Genomic DNA, 15440 nt, shown 5'->3' on the forward strand with positions numbered 1-15440 from the left:
ACAGATCTCAGACTTGTATTAAAATCCAAATTCTAACTGCACAGTCAAGCTGCCTGTTCAAACAGGACTGGATATCTGCCATCTGCAATGACAAGCCAGTTGGAACAAGAATGAATCTTAATGCATCACAAAAAGCTACGCTCAGTTCTCTGAACTCATACTACTACTGACAAAAACCTGCCTTTGCACTCCTGGTTATTACAGTATTTCAATGTGCTTATCACCCCCTGGAGCAGAAGATACCCTTGTTTCATGCAGGCAGTGAAACTAAAATGCAGTGACAAACAGAACTGCCAGCAGAAGAACCCAGACTGCTCTGATTATTGGTGCATCTTCTCGAGAGCCTCAATTGCTGTGAATATATGAGAACTCACACAAAACACAGACATTCAGTTAAACAGAACAACCATTACCAAGAGCCAAGAAAGTTGGAAAATGGTAAATTTTTTAATAACTTGTCATTAATTATAAATTTAAGATACAGTTGCTTGCATTAGCAAGCTCTGAATGGACAGCCTCACATTTTCTTTTCAAAAAATGAGCACTAGACACGAGTTACAAAATTAACTGAAGGTTTTGGCACGACTGTAGCTGTGTCACAGCATGGGCACTTGTGAGCACAAAGTCAAGAAAATCTTCGTAGTCAGAGAAGACCATAGGTCCCTTCATGGCTAAACCAGAGAGAGAGGATTTGTGAACAGAGTCCTTGCCTAAGAAAAACTGAACCAGTCTAGGCAGGATGAACCAAACCAGGGCAGCAGACCCTGTAGAAGCTCCAGCTCAATAGTTTTTAAGTTGAGAAAAACATGGCTACAGCCGCAAAAATTTTAAGTCTGTTTCTGTTTCTTCAGGCTTGGTCTTTGCCTTGGCTGCTTCTTTGGTCTCTGCACAGCATTCTTAACACTGGCAGAGGGAAGCCTGAGAGTTACTTCATCATCCTCCGTGTCATCATCCACCTGAGCAGCTTTCCGGCGCTCGAGCACTGCTGGAGTACAGACTGGAGTAGGATCCTGAAGAGATCAGAAAAACAGGGTTCACTGCAAAGCCATCTGCCAGAGAAAGTTGTCACTGGCCCTGTATTACCGCAAGACAGCTCAGCCCAGCTCTCCTTCAGGAAATTGTTTTAGTTTTATAACTAGCTACTTTTGTAGACATTATTTCTGTGGACAGAAGTGTCACCTTCAAAGAAGTGTATGTGAACGGCAAATGGAAATTAATTCACATTTTCTAACGTGTTGTAATGCACATTTGCTTTCTAAACTTTCTATTTCCTGACTCAAAGCATCAAGAAAGTCAAGTGGAAGAGAATCAGGGCAAGGGACGGGGGGAAAGTATACTTGAGCCTGGCATACAGAAATGCCACATTCAAGTTCACAGCAGAGCTGAAACATCCCAGCTTCATTACCTCAGTTAAGTCCTCAGAACTCAGATGAGAGAATGTATTAAGTTATCCTGTCTTCCTCACAACCAGCCACGTCCCAATTATCACAAGCAAATCCAGTAATAATAAAAATCCCCAAACAAACACCCCCGCCCCCCCAAACTCACAACAGTGATGAAACAGAACAGAAAGGTTAAAGCCTTACAGCGTTTTTAGACCGTCAGTATCCCAAATCTCAGTCCTGATGATCTGAACTTCCCTTTCATTCTACTGCTACTTTTCCCTGGGATTTGTTTCCAAAACACCAAATACCATGCATGGAGAGCATGGGGTAGGAGGGACAGTAGAGTATGGAAATGGGGACAGACAGCACTAAACTACATTAACAATTCAACTTTCTTTTGATCAAAACAGGCTGGCACTGTAACATGGTCCAACAGAAGGATTCCGTCAAGGAGATCACATCATGTCAGTTCAAAGCACAGGTGCAGGGGGTGTACAGGTGCCTGTCCCCAGAACCCTGCATTCCCCCAGCCTCAAGGGAGTAGAGGCTGACACACCGAGGGACTGGCACTGGTTACAATGTGCTGAGCAGAAGCCTTTGCTGCTGAATGCTCCCACGGGAGAAAGAAGCACGAGGATTCAATCACCCTCCCCGGTTCAAGAGTGTTAATACATCTCAAAGGAGCTACTTCTAGCACAAACATCTCTCAAGCAAACAATGTCAAGGTTTTTGTGTGCTGAAATCAGTATGAAGGTGCCAGCTGAAGACTTTAAACATCCACCCCAGTGTGAATGGTGGTACTGGACACCACCAGGACTGGTCCGTCTTACCTGGCTGCTCAAAGAAACATTCAGTTTTGCTTTCTTGGCTGTTTTAACTTTTTTTCTCTTTTTGGCAAGTGCCTGTGCAGCCTAGGAAGCAAGACAGATCAGGTGGATCACTACATGCTTGTGTGAAGATGCGAACACTTAACAGCTCACAGGTTCCTTTGTTTCATAGCTACGAAGTCTTTGCTATAGCAAATAGGTTTAAAGTAATAAACTGACTGACACAGAGGTGGTCTGGTTCGAACAAAAACACTCAAAGCAACACAAGAAAAGGTGCTACTGTGCATTTTAAAAACACTCCACATTAAACAGCATTAATTGCTTACAACTCAAGTACGTGACCCAAGCACTCATGCAGGGGCTGTGGATGGAAGTTCTGGTCTTGGGACCTGCTTTCAGACCCCCTACCCTGCCAAAGCCTCCCACAGGGCTTGGGCAAAGCCCCTCTGTTCTTTGGTGATCTGCACTCCAGTATTAAACCACAGAATATCCAACTGCTTGTACCAACAGAAGAAAAGGAACATCTCCCCTCTGTTGTTACTTATTTACTTCTCTACAGGCACATGGGAGTGCAGCCCAGCCACAGCACCCCACTGAATTCCTGGAGCTTCTATACAGTTCCTAACATACATGAGCTTCCCTGGGGCTCCAGTGCTTTTGCCAGTTCCACACAAAACACATGATTTCCATGTATTCAGCACAACCCTAGAAACACACCTTGCTTAACACACTCATCGAAACAACACCAAACTTACAAATCCTGGGAAGTCATACTCGAGGCCCTTTTCAGCCAGCTTCTTCCGTAGAAGCCTCTCCTTCCGCAGCAGGCGCTTGGTCATCCTGGCTTTCTCCACGAGGGAGCGGATCCTGTTGTAGCGCCGGACAGCCGGCTGAGAAGGCTTCCGAAAGATCTTGTCACAGTCCTTGAAGAGGTTTTCATGGACCTTTTCGGGAGGTATGAACTGACCTGTACCAAAGACAGACATGGGATTACAGCAGAGCTCCCCTTCCCGCCAAGGGCGCTCACACAACACCATTCATGGCTACAACACCGTGCTGGTGCAGCGATTTAGGAACACTGAACTGGGCACTGCATCCTCAGCCAGTAAGAGAGATGGATGGATGGATGGATGGATGGATGGATGGATGGATGGATGGATGAAACACTTTAAGAGTTTCACCCAGAAAGAGCAGAGAAAATTGTTTTACAACAACACGTAATTCATAACCCCTTACAAAGCAAGTTTTACTGTCACCATGTCTGAGAAACTCAGTGATTTAATCAACCTTTTAATCAAAAAAGCCCCTCATGTGAAACCTCACAGACAACAGCTGCAGCAGGTACAAATGCCAAGGAGTTTCCACATGAAAGGAACTCTGTGTTTGCCTCTACACCAAACCCAACCATACCCTGAGATTTCATGCTACACAATCACACTAAGAGCAGTATCAGCCCTGAGAAAAAGACAGCAGTAGTGACCAAAAGGCTGCTGAGCATGCTCTTTACACGTGATGAAAAGCTCAGCCCCGCAGAAGAGATTTTTGGGACAAAACTTCATTAAAAAACCCTAAGACTCTATGCACAGTTGAAAAAGATAACTGAAATAACTACAAGTTTCCTTTGCATGCTTGAGGACTTAAAATTCAGCTTATACTTACACTTCAGCAGTCTCTCAGAAAACAGGTAGTTGTTCATTGTGTCTGCAACAATCTTGGCCACATCATCAGACTCAAACTCCATAAATGCATAGCCTTTGCTGGCTCCAGTCTGTGAGTGACGAGACAGAAACCTGAAACAATGCTTTGCTACCTGAAGAGCTCTATTAAAATTATTTTATTCTTCCAAAGTCATAGCCCATTCTCAGCTAACCACAAGTAGTTTCAGAAAGCTCACTGAAATTGCGAAAAGCATCAGATTTAGTCCTAAACTGGTATGACATTATTTGTAAAATACGTATTTGCACACAAAACAAACTGCTCACCAGTATCTACACTTGTTAAAAAAACAAAGCTGCCCTGCTTTGCTGCTGTTTGGCTGTTCCATGCTTATACAGCAGTCTTATAATGTGACAGCAAACCCAGAAGTGAGAAGAAATTAGATTTATCGAATACAAAACAACAAGTAAGTTAGAACAGAGGCACTCACTTCACGTTGTACGTTGAACTGGTGCACTCAGGCACTGTAAATTCACTGGAGTGAATTTCTTTTCGGAAGAAAGGACCACAAGAGCCGCGGCCCAGCCGCTTCCAAGTCGGAGACAGCCCCCGGCCCTGCCGGTCCGACCGGGCACGGCCCCGCCGCGTCCCACGTGGGGCTCCCGAGGGCCTCGGGGCGCTGTGGCCTCTGCGCGTTCCCAGGGCCCATGCTGGGCAAGGGGGGAGCCCCAGAGGTCACGGAGACTGCCCGGCCCAGCCTCAGGCAGCCGGCTGCGAGCGCTCCGCCGCATTCCGGCACTGCACGGGCCGCAGCCCCGGGGCAGCCGCCCGGCCGCTCCTCACCTTCTTACTCCTGGAGAGCCGCAGCCGCGTCACCGTCCCGAACTGCCCGAAGTACTCGCGGAGTTGCGGCTCGCAGAGGCCCCGCGGGAGATGCCCCACGAACACCACGCCCGGCGTCAGCTCCTCCTGCAGGCACAGAGCGACCGCGTCAGCCCGGGCCGGGACTTACCGCACCGCCGCCGCGCCGCCCCGCTCACCTTGGTCGCTCGCTTGGTGCGGGTCCGCTGCACCTTCTGCTGGAACTGGCGCTGCAGCCGCGGCTCCAGCGCCAGGAGCGGCGCCGCCCTCACGGCCGTGGCGGACGCAGGAGCCTCCGCCGCCATGGCCGCCTCTGCCGCCATGCTGCCTCCGCGCGGCCGCCGGAAGTGCGTCACTGCCCTCGCGCCGGCGCCGCGCGTCCAGACGCCGTCTCCCAGCAACGGGGCGGAGGGGCCCTCGCGCAGCCCCACGAGGCCCGGCCTCCTCGCACGGGAGGGCGGCCTGAAACACAGACGCCGCCGGGGCGACAAACTCCCGCCCTGGGGGCGACCAGCTGCCCCCCCGGGGCCATCAGCCCTCTCTGGGCACCCTCCGGAGCCGCCCCTTCGCCCATTCCTGGCTGCTCCGGCCGCTCAGGCGGTGCTCGGGGCAACCCGGCGCGGCGCGGTCAGGCGGTGCGTGGGGCAGCCGCGCGCCAGCGGCACTGAAGGCCCGGTGGGCGGGAAGCGGCGGCATCATGTCGGTGAGCGAGATGTTCGCGGCGCTGCAGGGAGCGCTCGGCCAGGACCAGGATATCCGAGAGGTGCCAGGGCGGGCGGGACGGGCGCGGGAGGGGACGGGGCTGTGCCTCGGCTGACGGCGCGCTGTGCCCGCAGGAGATCCGGAAGGTGGTGCAGGCGCTGGAGCAGACGGCGCGGGAGATCCTGACGCTGCTGCAGGGCGTGCACCAGGGGCCCGGCTTCCAGCACAGTGAGTCCCGCGCCGCCGCCCCCGGGCAGCGGGGAACAGCCGGGGGGCGGGAGTGCCCCTCGGAGCACGGAGGTCCCCTGTACTGGGAACTCTTTTCCAGCTTCCAGGCTCTCCCGAGGAGTCCAGCGTGGGCTTCCCGGAGGCTGCTGGGAAGAGGAGGGCGCAGCTGGGAGGTTTCAAGCCACACAAGTAGTAAAGCTGTTGTTCAGTCTTAGGGAACACCGTTCTATCCCTTTCTCCCCTCCCTAGCCTGGTGCTTTTCTGTCTCGGTGCAGAGCACTGTGTTCTTTTCCAGGTGTTCACGTCCTGGGCTGCTGAGTTGGCTCTTAGGTCTCCCTGTAAGTGGCTTGCACATAGACTGTTTTATCATTACTTGTCGGGCCTTTGTATCAATGTCCCTGTTCCATCTCTTCACCCCACACCCCAAAAAGCTGTGGTCCTGAGTACTCGGGAGTATTCAGGATGGACTGGGATTGGGGGGAACACACATTAATCTGGTTTGTGCCAAACAGATTCTGTGTGCATGTATAAACTTTGCTTAATGCAGCAAAATGTGAAAGGAATTTGCAAAGGCCAAAAAAGCAGGACCTGCCCTTGATGTCTGAGTGACAGCAGGAATTGTTCTGCATCTTTGGAGGTTTGGGTTGTCACCAGCCTGGTTCCAGGCTTTTGAATGTTGGACAGAATGTTTCTGGGCCAGCCCGTTTCCTCCAGACCAGGAGAGCAGCTCTGCAGGCCCAGGTGTCAGATGTGCTCTTTCTGTTCCCTCATTTCTCAGCCTACTGGTAAAACTACTGGAATAAACTTAAATATGTCATTTAAGAGCTGGGTTTTTTCCAGTCAATATCTTGTGAGAAGAAGCAACCATTCTGACTTTGCTGGAAACTCTTGAAAGGAATTTATGCACGCCACCCTGTGAAGGGGAACAGAACAAGCCTCCCCAGGTGCTGTTCTGCTCACGTGTAGAGCTGACTGGTTGTTTTCAGCCTGAAGAGGTTCCTCAGCACAGTGGGGCTGGAGCTGGAGGCCTGGGGCTCCTCTGGCCTCGGAGAGGGTATGTGTTTAGCCATGAGCAACAGTGCGGGCAAGTGCAAGTTCCATCTGCTTGGGAAACCTGGCAGTGCTGGAGATGAGAGCTGCTGAGGGGTTATTTACACAAGCAGACACTCAGTTTTCTAACCTGGGAAAATCCCTGGTCATTGTGTGGGTAACAACTTCAGAGTCATTTTCAAGCATTTGATAGTAGAGGCCCATGTTCAGCTTGGTGTATTTTCACTTGATTTTTAATTCCTGGAGAGAGCTGGTCCTGTAACTTGAGGAGTCTGAGAAGAGATTTGGAATAGTTAAAGGAAAAAAACAAAGAACAAAACCAGCTAAAAATGCAAAACAAACCAACCAACCAAAAAAAAATCCCCAAGCAAAACCCCCAAAGCCTCATCTTATAATTCTTGCAAAAATAATGAGTTCATGCTTAATAGGTCAGGAGTTAACTTGTGATAACAGACCTGTGAATTTGTCATCAAGTTATATTTACAAGCATAGTAAAGAAAGTTAAGAAACGTTTAGATTAATAAAGGTTTAAAGCATAATAATGTAGTGCAAATAAACAGAAGCATTGTTGGGGGATAAATAGCACCTGTCAGTTGTCACATATTCAGACTACACTTTGATTGATAATGGTTTTAGTTCTGCACTGTAGTACCTTAAATGTATGTTTGGCTTCCTACAGCATCTCATTGTTTGATGCAGTACAGCATTTTTACTAAGAAACTAGAATGATTCTTCCTTAGTAGAGTAAAAGGGGATAAATAATGATTCCTGGAACTATGAAAGAAGATTTTTCTTATTGCAACAGAGTTCTGGCTGTACTTTGTGACATAAAGATTTTTTTGGCCTTATACTTATTTATTCCAAGATGTAAGGAAAATTATTAACACTATTAATAAACTATATTGAACTAGAAAAATCTTAAATGAGAATAAACCATACAAACTAATAATTAAAAGCTAAAAATACTGTTAATTACTTGAAGTTCACAGGTGACAGAGTAACAGCTGTAGCTGTGTTGCCCTGAATTGCAGCTAGAGCTGTTTTCCCAGTCGTTCCTCACTCCTTGTGCCACTGTAAGTGGGAGATGATTTACTTCTTCCTGCAGCCTCCTGGTTGATCCTTTGTTTATTCCTGCATCCTCAATAGAGGGAGTGATGAAAACTCAAGGAGACAACAGAGAGCCAGTGGGAACAGGGAAAGGGTTTGCTCTGGGCTGACGAATCTGTCCTACCAGAGAGAAGGGTAAGGGGTGTGGGCTGAGCTCTGTTAGCAGAACCACGGGATAATTGGAAGTTTGATGGAGGACAGCTTTTCATACCAGGCAGTGGCTTTGAAAATGTCATCTTGCACAGGCTTCCTTGGCTCCTTGTCCCAAATGGAGTTGGAGAACTGCTGAGAAGGCTGGGCAGGGCAGCGTGTGCTGCATCCTGCTGTTGATACCAGTCAGGGTGACAGGCAGGGCCTCCGGAGCCTGAGAGCCAACTCAGTGTCTTTGCTCTCACAACAGCAGAACATCAGAGGCGATACCTGAGGACGTGTGAGGACAGTTTGAATTTGGGGGTTGTGTGTGTCACTGGGCATTTTCTGAGCCTTTACAGTAAGGATTGTTTATTTTTGTCACAGGTTCCTTTGGCAGAAGCCAAATGTGAACGTGTTCCTTACTCTGTCCCCACAGCCACATGATGGCTCACACGACTGAGGCAACCCTGTAGCTCTCAGTGAGCCTCACACAGCTCTTTCATCCTGGCTGCCACATGGAGCACATCCACATTCTGCCTCCTGAAGCTCTTTATTTTTTTGCGTTTATGCTCCCTCCCTTTGTTTTTTTAAACAGAAATTATGTTTTGTTAAGTGAAAGAAGTTTTATAATCACACTTAAGTGTCTTATTTGGTAAAAACCATCACAGCTTTTAGATCTAGGTTCTGTGAATAATCCTGGCTTCTGTACATGAAGATGCAGGAGGGCCTATCAGGTTGATCTTTGGCCTTTTTTGGCTCATGACCAGGATCTGTGAAAGGGCTGCAGTGAAGCTGTGGTTTGAGCCCTTTGGTCGGTCGCTGGCACTGCAGGTGCAGCGGGGCTGTAACTCTGTCGGCAAACGGGAGGTGGCAGTGGCTACTACAGGAACAAGAGATCGTTCCTCTGCAGAGCTGTAACTCTGGACAGGCTGAAACCCAGGCTCTTCAAATACATCGTAAAAAGCAGGAAATGCAGTTTCCTGAAGGGATGTTGCACCTCATGTAACCAAACTCAGATGGATTAGAAAAAAACAGGATAAGATTTTAATGTGGAGAAAGAAAAGTTGCTTTTCCTTTGACTGTGAGAGTTGTCTGGCAGCAGTGCTTGGGGGGTGTGTGCGTTTCCTTTGGGGCCAGCTGCTGTGTGCAGCGCTGTTCCATTGCTTGGGATCTGGCTGTTGCTGGGACATCTTGGCTCAAGTTCAAAACAAATGCCCAGAGCAGGTCAGACAGCCTGGAATTCTGGAGTCTTTCTGCTTTACCTCTGTGGCTCATGGTGTGACCATGACCAGGAATACTTCTCAGATTGATTCCAAGTGTCAGTAACCTATCTTGGACAAGAAAGAAGCATAAATAGTGTTGTCTGCACTGGAAAACTCTTTACAAACTGCTGTTGCCTGTCAAATTTCCATTTCCTGAATGTATTCATTCCCTGAATGCTGTGCTGTTTCTTTTTCAGTCCCAAAGAAGTGTCAGAAGGCTCGTGAGCACTTTGGTACAGTGAGGACACAGATGGAGTCTTTGAAGACCAAGTTTCCTGCTGATCAGTATTACAGGTGTGCAGGATCACACACAGCCAGACACAGATATATATGGGAATTGCTTGGGCATGTGTCATCATTGCTTTGGAATAACAATGTAAAGGTTTATGGGCTGAATGCTTCTTTCTCTTTGAAAAGTACATTGTGGTAGACAAGTGTAAGGTTTTTATCAGCATAGATAAAAAATGCTTTTGCTCAAACGCTATACCTTTTCACTAAAAATACTCAATATTGAACTATTTTTCTAGAAACTTTCTTAAAAAATAAAAAGGGAAACTTAAGAAGTTGGTGTTCTGCTGGAGCTGCCCTTGTATCTGGGAGCAGGGCATTTGCTGCTCCATTAATTTCAGTTAAGTTGTTCGGTTTGGGGCGTTTCTGCAAGCAGAGCTCTAAATCTGTCATGAAATGGCTCTTTGGTTCTGCAGACATTAAATGAAGTTGTCACCTTTGCGTTCTGCTGCTGCCAGAAGGGGACAGTGCCTGGCAAGAACATTTCAAAGAATAAGAATCTTGTCAGCTCAGATCTGCTGAGGGAGGGTGGGAGGGAAAGCCCTGGCTGTCTGTGGGCAACACAACCTGGAAAACTGTGGGAGCTGAGAAGGCATGTGAGAGGGGCGAGCAGATGTCAGCATCCGGCATGGTAACCTGGGTATGGAGTTCTGGAGTACCAAGGAGATGCCTTTTGGCTGGTGTCATTTTGATAATCCAAAAATACTGCAAAATGCACTGCAGAAAGGCAGAAAACACACACATAATGTGTGCTTGTTGTCTAACGTTCCATTAATAAACATTAATTATTTATACCCTGATCTGGTGTTTCTTCTGCAGGTTTCATGAGCACTGGAGGTTTGTGCTGCAGCGGCTGGTGTTCCTGGCAGCATTCGTAGTCTACCTGGAGTCAGAGACATTGGTGACCCGAGAAGCTGTTGCAGAAATACTTGGGAGTAAGTTAATGTTGTAACTGAAGAGAAAAAGCTTGTGACCTTTTAGACATTGTAGCTTTCAGAGGTACAGGGAAATGGCAGAACTTCATTTCTTCCCGGGAAATCGGTTCCAGAGTTTATCTGGTATTTGATTTCATTATATAAAGAACGAATTCTCAGAAGACGGAAATTGGCAAACCTAACGTTAACAAAAGTATTTATTTGTTAATAAGTTCTTCATCAGTGAAAGTCATTCATTCAAAGTGTGTAAATGCACCAAAAGAATAACACAAAGATGAGAGCTTGTTTCTCTGAATTCTTGCTTTTGGTATTTAAAAAGTGCATAAAACAGATTAAATTCTTTGTCATAAAAGAATTGTATCTTCACAGAGCAAAAGATTTGAAAAAAAGTAAGGAAAATACATCTTGTATATAGATGTAAATCGAGTTACCCTGTTGGAGGTACAGTTGAGGATGTACAAGATGCTGAATCGAGAACTGAGGAGAGGCTGTAATTCCATCACATACAGGAAAAGGCTGACTTTTATTTTGTAATAATATTTCATAAATTTGATATTTCAAATTAGCTCCAGTAAACAAATGCAATTTAAGGTGGCTGGGTTTGCTCGTGCTCAGCACCACCTCATCACTGCTCTGTTTTTGTCTCAGTTGAAGCTGATCGGGAACGGGGTTTTCACCTGGACATTGAAGATTATCTTTCTGGCATATTAACTCTGGCCAGTGAGCTGGTAAGAAAGATACTTGTGCACGTATTTGGTTTGAAACTGACCTTAAAAACAAAAGTAATGTGTTTTTTTAGCTTTCCTGGGTTGTTCGTGGAAGTTATGATACACAACACCTTGATCTGGACTTGTAGCAAGATGCTTCTCTGCATGTTCCTCAGCGATACTTTTAAGATTTACATTAGTCATTTGATTGAAAATGCAGAACTATGGTCAGTAAAGAGTTAGATCTAAGTACAAATAATCTGACTGCCTGGAACACAAGTGGTTCATTTGGTACAGTAACTGATGGGGACAGTGATGTGACGTGGGGGGGGTGCTGTGCTGATGTTCTCCGGTGTTTCCTCTCGCAGGCCAGGCTGGCAGTGAACAGTGTCACAGCTGGGGACTATTCCCGCCCTCTCCGCATCTCAGCCTTTATCAACGAGCTGGATTCTGGCTTCCGCCTCCTCAACCTGAAGAATGACTCCCTGAGGAAACGCTACGATGGCCTCAAATACGATGTCAAGAAAATTGAGGAAGTGGTTTATGACTTGTCGATCAGAGGACTCAATAAGGAGGCAACAGTTGGTGGAGGCGGAGAGAAGTGAAGGATGCTCGTTTGAACAGCATCGTCGATTACCTCAGATGGTTGCCAATTTAGGAAGTACCTAGAGAAGCCTTCCTACAGTAGTTTAGAAGAACTGCAGCTCAAAGCTGCTCTCTATTTTCTTACAAAAGGTGTAGTACAGGCATTAGATGTTTTGTAAAATCATGTCTAGGTTAGGACAGGAGACTCTGTTTCCAGTGGAATTCCTCTGTCAAACACACGGTGCCGTTCTCTGCACAGCAACAATAGTAGTTAGTAACTCCCATGAGCTGAGATTCCCATTAGTTCTGTAGTGTTCTTCCCTGCTCTGGCTGGGAAGTGCTGTGGCTGTCTCTGCTCACACGCCCTCAGAGATGTGTGCACAGCACACAGCTCAGTGCAGACACGTGGAATCTTTTAAGAAACACAGTGTGTAAATATCAGATTTTTTTAAGACACTGATTTTTTTTTTTGCCTTTTTGTTTCTTAAATTTTCACTTACGTAAGTTGAAAAAAATTGCATAACTGTTTATGAACCAGATCTCTTTTTTAATGGTTTCTGTTAATGTATCTCCTTTAATTGAGAAATTAGTGAAAATACTCCTGAGAATTCCTCCATTGGAACTGGTGTCTTGCACCCTGCCATATCTCCCATCCCCTCTCTTTTTTTTATTTTCTTTCCACAAAGATTTCAGTTACCAGGGAGAGCAGGGTTTTTTTAGACACCTGCTTTCTCTGGTGTTTGTTTTACTGGCATTTGTTTTACTGGCATGAGTAAATGCAGAGTTTTAAATGATGATTTGCCTTGAGAGCTCAGTGTAACCAATTTTTATGTTTTTTTAGCTTCCAAGTTTTCTGAAAAGAGAAGTGTAAACTGATAAACTGCAGTGGTGTCTGAGTTGTAACAAGCTGTACAGGCCACAACTGTACCTGTTATCCTGGAATTAAAAAAAAACCAAACATAAAACTATAGTTTGTGTAGTAAAATGCTTGTATCTCAAGAAACACAGAACTTACTACTTCCAGTAATTGTATGTAAGATGTTTGCAAACACCAACAGCCTCTTTAATGTGTTCAAGTGGACAGTCTCATGCCTCCCCATGTGCTTGTTCTCTTGTCCTAAATGACTGAGTTTTGCCATTCTCCTACTTCTGGTGGTGCAGGAGGGTTAAGGAGAACAGCTAACTTCTTTAAGAGGAGGAGGAATACTTCAGAGGATGAACAGGAACAGTTAAGTTTATGTGGGGTTTGTTGGTGTTTCGGTTTCTTAGTGAAGATTTACCACTGTTTGAATTAGGGGGTTGTTTTGTTTATTGGAAGAAAATGGTTTCTTGGTTATTATGGCCAATAAAAGCTGTTCTTTGATTTTGGCCACTGGGTACCTCTGCCTGTTGTCTATCATCTGCTGTTGTTTGCTTCCCTTGCTGGGAGCCTGTTCTGAAATACCAGCATTGCAGTTCATCCTTCAGCTGTCTTTGGGCAGTAATGGAGTTCCTCCCCTGGCTGTAGCTGTTCACTGGCGCACTCCTAACACTGCCAAGTGCAAAGTCAAGCTGCAACACATTTCATAGGCTTTTTTTAAAATTTTTTTTTAATTTTGAGCAATTTCACCAGGTAAAATAGGAGAGCTATGGAGTGTATCTTTACCAATCCAAGAGGTGGCAAGATTATCTTCAGAGCATCTCATAATCTTTCCTGTTTGTCCTCATCCTTCGTGTCTTATGTCACTTAACATGAGGAGATTGTAATATTCCCCTTTCACAGCTGAAGAAAATGAGGGTGTAACTTCCTGAGCCCCATGGCAATGTAACAGCTTTTAAAGTATTTCTTTGTTCTTGCCCTGTGCCAGTGTTTGCTCATTCCTCAGCACTGTGGACATGGGAGGAAGGAAGGAGCTTAAGCCAGTTTTACTGCCAAAAGCAGAGATGAGGGATAAACCAACACCCTAAGGCTGTGCAGACACAGCTTGCAGTTCAATGTCACACAGGAAATTCGTGGGAGCAGAATAGAGAAGGGGAATAAAAAAGGGGAATAGAAAAGGGTTTCCTGAGCATCAGTGTGGTGTGTCTTAGGTTAGAGGACTCCTGGCATGTGGGACTGGGATGTGAAGCCATGTGGCAGCACAGCTGCTGGTTAAGGCTTTGCACTGACTTGTGTCCCCGGTGCCCCAGTTGCACTTGGTCATGCAGCAAGTCTGCTTCCTGACACGGGATCCTGTATGCCTAACACAGCTTTTCACTAGATCCCAGATGGAGCAGTGCTGTGCCACAGGGGCAGGTACCATGGGAGGGACAACTGCAAGAGCAAGGCTCTTACTTAGGGCTGACAGAGGTGCAAGGTGTGGGATCCTTCTGTCTAAGGCTCTGTGAAGAGCAAGTGCCCAAGAAAGAGACAGTGTTGTGTTCTTAGAGGGTGTTTAACAAACACCTAATTCTTTCTTGTTCTAGTTCTTGGGAGAGCCTAGCATCATCCTCTGGAAAGGCATTTTTTACAAGAGCCAGGCTACACAACTCATTCTCAGCCTGGGTCTGGAGAAGGGAAAAGAAAACCACTAACTTTCTCCCTAGGCAGCAGCAGGGGAAGATGGGGATGCTTTTGTAGCTTCCTCTGCACATTACTCTGATCCTAAACGGTAAGCTGTGTTCCTGTCCCAGAGCTGGGAGCCGAGGTAAGAAGGGAAAACTCAGAAGGACTTGAGTAGGGAAGGGGGTGTCTCTTTGACATTTCCCTTTCCCAGGGGAAATAGGAGCAGGGAATGGCAATGGACTGCAGAAGCTGGATGGCTCGTGGTGAATCAGATGCACTTGAACTCTGAGCAAGTGACTCCTGTTGGTGCCGAATGGACTGAGCAGCGTGTGGTGGCAGCTGGGAGGGGAATGAGTCAGCGCAGGAGCACTGGAGAGTCTGACTCAACACCCAGCACGGCTGTTCCCTGAGCCACTTCAGCCTCCTCAAGTGTGTTCCCGGGAGCGCTCTCTTGGATCATCTTTGTATTCACTAACTTGTTTATTTGGATTTTTCCCATCTTGAGGTCATTTTTGTGGGTTTTCTTTATTTCAGTAAAAAGGGTACTTAAATAGTTGATCAATGGCTCTTTATTTATAGCCCTGCTGTTCAAGCCCAGCAGATCAATGAAAGTGCTGACCTGAAACAGTTCGGGAAGCTGGGGTGAGCAGGATGCACAATAGACCCTGGGGCTGGCTCTTGAACTGGGCTCTGCCTGCTGGAATTGATTAACTGGAGCCAGTCCAGCCACCTCTTTAAAGTGGCACTTGTTAGAAACAATCTTTATTTTTCAGCAGTGTTTGCTCCTGACCTGGTGCATCACACAGTCCCCGCTCCATGCTGTGCCAGTGTGTGGAGGGAGGCTTCTTCCTCTCCCTGCGGCACCAACTTTCAGTATTCTCTGAGCTGTAACACTATGTGGTAAATGGTTTGATTTTTCTTGCAGTAATTTAACTGCTTCCTGTTTTGGCAGGATTGCCAAGGATTTTCTCTCTGGGTAAATAATTTCATTTCACTGCAAAGTGAGTGAACTACAGAGCCTCACCCAGATTTTTCAGCCTGCAAGGTCATTACACACCAAGGCAATTAAGGGGAGCAGAAAGTGAATGCAGATAACTCTGGAGGTCTGTCTGTGGATGCTGACCCATCACCCATCCACAGTCCATCTTCTCTTGTTCAAGTACTGTTACTGGATGCTGTGGTGCAGCTCTG

At 46.7% G+C, this 15440-nt stretch overlaps 2 protein-coding genes across 4 annotated transcripts; one reads left to right on the forward strand and one right to left on the reverse strand.

The window, feature by feature from the left end:
* Window positions 1-427: 427 nt before the first annotated feature.
* NIFK (nucleolar protein interacting with the FHA domain of MKI67) lies at window positions 428-5061 on the reverse strand. Its single transcript, XM_048310357.1, is given in 7 exon segments — window positions 428-863; window positions 866-1010; window positions 2216-2296; window positions 2968-3179; window positions 3872-3980; window positions 4712-4837; window positions 4909-5061. Coding segments are annotated over 7 exon segments (870 nt in total). The 5' UTR covers window positions 5053-5061; the 3' UTR covers window positions 428-810.
* A 291-nt stretch (window positions 5062-5352) lies between these two features.
* TSN (translin) lies at window positions 5353-13093 on the forward strand. Of its 3 annotated transcripts, none has more exons than XM_048310359.1 (8): window positions 5353-5492; window positions 5566-5659; window positions 5760-5851; window positions 5955-5997; window positions 9408-9504; window positions 10318-10433; window positions 11082-11161; window positions 11509-13093. In XM_048310359.1, the coding sequence occupies exons 1-8, from the start codon at window positions 5427-5429 to the stop codon at window positions 11743-11745; spliced, it is 825 nt and encodes a 274-aa protein (XP_048166316.1). In that variant the 5' UTR covers window positions 5353-5426; the 3' UTR covers window positions 11746-13093. The 3 variants fall into 3 exon arrangements, with proteins under 3 accessions (XP_048166316.1, XP_048166317.1, XP_048166318.1); XM_048310360.1 differs by having other exon boundaries at window positions 5760-5848; XM_048310361.1 differs by lacking the exons at window positions 5760-5851; window positions 5955-5997 and having other exon boundaries at window positions 5361-5492.
* The last annotated feature ends 2347 nt before the right edge of the window (window positions 13094-15440 follow it).

Source organism: Corvus hawaiiensis, chromosome 7 (genome assembly GCF_020740725.1).
Source record: "Corvus hawaiiensis isolate bCorHaw1 chromosome 7, bCorHaw1.pri.cur, whole genome shotgun sequence".
In the NCBI taxonomy this organism is placed as follows: Eukaryota; Metazoa; Chordata; class Aves; order Passeriformes; family Corvidae; genus Corvus; species Corvus hawaiiensis.

Bases quoted from the DNA above. Each gene is read 5' to 3' on its own strand.
- TSN (XM_048310359.1), top strand. From the start codon at position 5,427: ATGTCGGTGAGCGAGATGTTCGCGGCGCTGCAGGGAGCGCTCGGCCAG. The intron at 5,493-5,565 runs GTGCCAGGGCGG...CTGTGCCCGCAG, and splicing joins AGGACCAGGATATCCGAGAG to GAGATCCGGAAGGTGGTGCA. The intron at 11,162-11,508 runs GTAAGAAAGATA...TTCCTCTCGCAG, and splicing joins TAACTCTGGCCAGTGAGCTG to GCCAGGCTGGCAGTGAACAG.